This window comes from Tupaia chinensis, unplaced genomic scaffold (genome assembly GCF_000334495.1).
Source record: "Tupaia chinensis unplaced genomic scaffold, TupChi_1.0 Scaffold000059_1, whole genome shotgun sequence".
Lineage (NCBI taxonomy): Eukaryota > Metazoa > Chordata > Mammalia > Scandentia > Tupaiidae > Tupaia > Tupaia belangeri.
The window spans coordinates 31,998-36,776 of NW_006159517.1; the positions used below are offsets into that span (position 1 = coordinate 31,998).

Consider the following 4,779-nt stretch of genomic DNA (forward strand, 5'->3'; position numbering starts at 1 on the left):
GGGGTAGGAGAGGGGAGAAGAGGCTGGGAAAGGTGCTGGCGCGGGATGAGGCGGGCTGCCGGAGCCCTCTTCATTCTCTTCTGCAGCCTCCGTGGCCCCTCAGGACTTTGGTAGTGTGTACATGTGTCTGGGGGGAGTCTAGGGTCTGAGGAGCCCCAAGGGCAGGCTTCCCTGTGCTTCCACCAAAGATGCAGAGGAATATTCCCGTGGGCTCTGTTTGGGAGGGAGGACTCTTGGCATAGAGTAATCTCGAGAATGGTCATCTGTCCTGGTTGGCTGAAGCAGACATTCTAGTTGCAGGCAAGGCCTGAGATGACAATCATTTCCTTCTTTGTGTTTGGCAGTTCCAGTCCAACCCCCATCTCCTTTGTAGGGATTTAGGGAAAGGCAAGAATGTATATTGATCACCTCTGGGGTGCCAGCTTTCTGCTAAGCACTTGACACTCACTTCCTGTAGTTTTCTCACCCATTTTTGGAGATCCAGGTGGTGGTCTCCTGTTTCACTGACAGGACGGAGGCTAAAGGTTAATTGGTACTAAGTACTAGGAGTTAGGATTCAAACCCAGGTCTGGAGGATTCTCTTTCTCACTGAGAGGTTATCTGAGGCAGATTGAGGTTCTGGCATCGAGGCTCTAGTCACTCTTTAGCAGGGGCAAGACCTCTCTCTCCTCTAGGCTCTAACAGCTGTAGTCCAAGGAGGGGAGGGTGGACTCCAAAAAGGATCTGTCCAGGAGGCCAGACCTCCCGCCTCTGCCGCTCCCAGTGCTCTAGAAGGCCCAGGAGAGATTGGGAGGACTGCCCAAGAGCAGGGCGGCAGGTGATCCCTCAGTCTCTTTTTTATTTTTTAAAATTTATTATTTACATTTTTTAGAAGAGAGCTTTTTGCTATAAGGCACATGTATTTGCCAGAGAGACAGAGACAAAAAGCAAGAAGTTTTCTTCCCCCACCCTAGGGGAGATGGCCATGCTGCAGTCCCTTCTCCTCCATTTTCTATTGGGCTTTGTACACACATGCACACAGTTTTAAGGCACTGGGCCCAGGACTTAAACCTCAGTCAACTATGTGGAAGTCCAGCGACGTAACCGTTATGCCGTCTGCTGGTCCTATATATTTATTGTTTACATTAATCTCTATACGTCTTCACAGTGTACATGTTTTTTCCCACTGTGAATACAGTGCATATCAGTCAAGACAAAGACATCACCGTACACATTATCACCAGCCAATACCTTCATTTTTGTGTCCATTGAATGTATTGTTTTTTCCCTGTCCCCCCCTTCCCCCTCGATCCCTCCCTTGAAGAGGACACATTGTGCAGGGACCTCATTCTCCAGGACGTTCCGGGAGTGGGTTGGAGAGTCCCCCATTTGCGCAGTTGCTCCTCTTGGTCTTTTAGCTTCGAGAAGCATCTCCACCCTCTCCTTAAACAAACTGCAGCAGCAGCCCTCCTCAGGGCTGAGGCAGAGGGAGCGGTTGGGTGGGTTTCCCCAAGGATTAGGGCTGATCGCCTGTCTTTTGGCTCTGGACCTTGAGAACGCTGTGTTTCCTACACGGAGGCCAGTTGGATAGAGGGGGTCAAAGGCAGCTGTGGGGTCCCCCACCCAGTTCTGCAATGCTGGGTGGAGCGGGTGGGCTGGGGGCTGCTCTGATTGGGTAGAGAGTAAACTAGTTAATGCATGTCAAGCCTCACTCCTGCCAGCTGGCTGGGGAGAGATGAGGAGAGGCACCCAAGCTAAGCAGAGAACCGTGGGCCAGGGTGGGGATGCATGTGGGCTCCATGCAGTTCTGGCTTTTTCTGCCCTGCCCCCAGTTGTCTTTGAAGAGGAAGGGAGGGTGGACTTGAAGTGGCAGGGCTTTGGACCTTCTAGGGCCAAGAGAGCCCCAAGCTCCTTTCACCATCTGAAGAGGGTAGTAAGGAGGCAGACCCAGCCTCTGCGGGACACACAGGCTTCCCTGCTATGCAAGCGAGCATAATTCCTTTCCTGTTCAGGCAGGAACCTTTGAGGGGTAAGAGGCTAGCGTCCCAAAGCTTGCCAGGGATAAATGGAGGAGGTCCCCAGGGAGCATATTTTTTGCAGGGCTGCAGGGGTGGGAAGGTAGAAAGTCTTGAGGGGGCAGTTGGGCTAATTAAAAGGGGATTAAGGAATCCCAGGTGATGCTGAGGGTGGGGGAAAGGGAGGATGGGGTTGAGTCAGTCCCACTGTTACTTTGACAACTGGTAAATAAATCCTCCCAGGATGGGGGTTGCTGCCCTGTCATGCCCAGGCAGGACCATTGTAGGACTGAAGAGCCCTGAGAACCCATCAGTCATCTCCCCTCTGATCCTGTCTCTGCACCCCTACTCTAGCTTCAAAGAGTAACTAGGGGCTGGGAACAGGAAACCTGCCTCTGTCTGCATTTTTTCCCTAGGTTTTTGCTATAGGGCTTGTGTGCTTGCTGGAGAGAGACAAAGGGAGAGAAAGTGAGAAATCATCCTCCAGGGGAGATGGCCACACCACAGTTCCTTCTTCATTCTCCTGAGGATTTGGGGCAGGCATGTACACACGCCTGGTGTGATTTTCAAGCCACTGGGTCCAAGGCTTGAACGGCTGCTGGCCATATGGGAGTTCAGTGCCTTAATCTAGTTTAGTGCCACCTGCTGGCCCCATCTGCATTTTTTAAAAAGTTCGTTTTATTCATGGTAGGTGTGTACATGCTTATGCAAGAGAGAGAGGAAGGAGGGCAGAGAGAAAGAAACCACTTAGGGGTCTGGTTGTACCAGTCCCCTTCTCAGTCCTCTAGTTTGTCAAGATCTTGGGCATGCACGTGCTCTTGTGCTTTAGGTTGATCAGGTCGGGGATCTGAACCCTTGGCTGGCCATGTGGCTTCCAGCACTGCAGTTCAGTATGCTATCAACTATGCACTGAGGCAGGCCCCGTCTCCACTTGACCTCTCTCCTCCATTAAATGAAGGAGTAGAGCTGATTGTCCTGAGCTCCTGGGCTCCCCTTAGCACCTCCCTGACCCAGCTGTGAGCAGCTCCGTTCAAAGCCAAGTAAAATAAAGACTGAGAAATTGTCAGCTCTGTCCTAGACAGAATTGGCTTCTGAGCTAATCCCTTTCCCCCAAATGTCTCCATTCTCTTCGCCTCATCTTCACTTCTGCTTTTCCTTGTGTTCGGGACCCCCAAGTCCTGGGTAGGCCAGGGTTTAGACCACAGGATTATTCAGGGAAGTGATGACATAGCCTTGAGACCCTTGGTGTGGTTCCCAGCAACTACTAGAGTTGCTGTGTTGCCCCCACCTGTCCCACAGGAAGAAGGGGGCCGGGCTCATGTCAGGAAGGTGGTATCAGGAAGGTGGGAGGCCTTCAGCAAAGGACTCCTCTTTTAAATTTTTTTTTTTTTTTAATTTGCTGTAGTACACATGTGCTTACCAGAGAAAGAAAAAAAGAAGAATCACCCCTGGTGGGGATGGCCACACTGCAATCCTTTCTCCTCCATTTTCCTCTGAGATTTCGGGCACACACTTACATCAGTGTGTTTTTCTAGCTGCTGGGTCTGGAACTTGAACTGTGGCTGTGTGGGATCCAGCTGCCTTAACTACTGTGCCACTGGCTGGCTCTGGGGCTCCTCTTGCTCAGGGGTTACCTTCGCCCCCCCCCATCCCTGTTCTTCCACACCTGTCTAGTGCTCTGAGCCACACTGAGCCTTTAGGGTCCCTTCCCTTTGCAACTGAGAGCTTTTGTCTGACCTGGGAAACTGGTACCAGACAGCCTTGGGGCCAGGTTTCCAGGTGGGTGTCACCCTGCCCCTGACCCACCTGACTGTTCCTCCACAGCTGCTGGAGTACTTGGGAAAGGGCAAGAGCATCGTGGATGTGGGGCTGGCCCAGGCCCGCTACCCGCTGAGCACCCGCAGCCACTACTTCGAGGTGGAGATCGTGGACCCTGGAGAGAAATGCTACATTGCCTTAGGGCTGGCCCGGAAGGTGGGTGCGAGCACTGGGCTCTTTTGCCTGTGGAACTGCTTGGCTCTGGGGCTGTTGGGATGGGGCCGGGAAACCTGGGGATTGGGCTATGGAGGGAGGATGTGTAAGAGTGTAGACCCCACATGACTGAGGCTCTGAGTGTCGTGACTACACCACACCGTGGGGCCTGGCTCAGGAGGTGGGGGGCAGCCCGTGGCCCTGACCTTGACAGCTGAGCACTTGCTCACCTTCCCTGTGGCCCTGCACCCCCACAGTGCCTGCAGGATGTGAGAGGCGGTGGGATCACTGCGCAGCCATCTGGGTTGTAGTCTGTTCCAAACGGTTGAAGATTCAGAGGTCACCCTCTCCCATCCTGTTTTGGGGCATGGTACCATCGACTTTCTTTTCTCTTCTGGGTGCAGGATTATCCCAAGAACAGGCACCCTGGCTGGAGCAGAGGGTCTGTAGCCTATCATGCAGGTACGTGGGCTACTCTGGGCAGTGTGGGATGTCCCTCAGAGGCACAGGGACATCCATTTTCCTGGCCCCTCACAAATGGCCTTTCTCCTTTCCCCTGCTGCTGTCTCATCTCCTTTTCCTGAGCCCTTAGTGCTTTTCTTCTGTGTTTTCTCCCTGAGAGCCAGGGAGCAGGGCAGGGCAGGCAATCTGGGCCTAACTGGACATTCCAGGCCTCTGAGTTGGCTCCCTCCGGCCATCCTGAAGATCCTTCCTTCCCTCTTTCTTTCTTTCTTTCTTTCTTTCTTTCTTTCTTTCTTTCTTTCTTTCCTTCTCTCTCTCTCTCTCTCTCTCTCTCTCTTTCTCTCTCTCTCTC

The 4,779-nt window shown here is 52.9% G+C and overlaps 1 protein-coding gene across 1 annotated transcript in view; it reads left to right on the forward strand.

The window, feature by feature from the left end:
- Positions 1-4,779, forward strand: part of SPRYD3 (SPRY domain containing 3) — a 21,793-nt gene that overhangs the window by 14,265 nt on the left and 2,749 nt on the right. The window contains exons 7-8 of the mRNA XM_014592585.2: positions 3,819-3,968; positions 4,370-4,427. Coding sequence (XP_014448071.2) covers positions 3,819-3,968; positions 4,370-4,427 — 208 coding nt within the window. The remainder of the gene's footprint in view (positions 1-3,818; positions 3,969-4,369; positions 4,428-4,779) is intronic.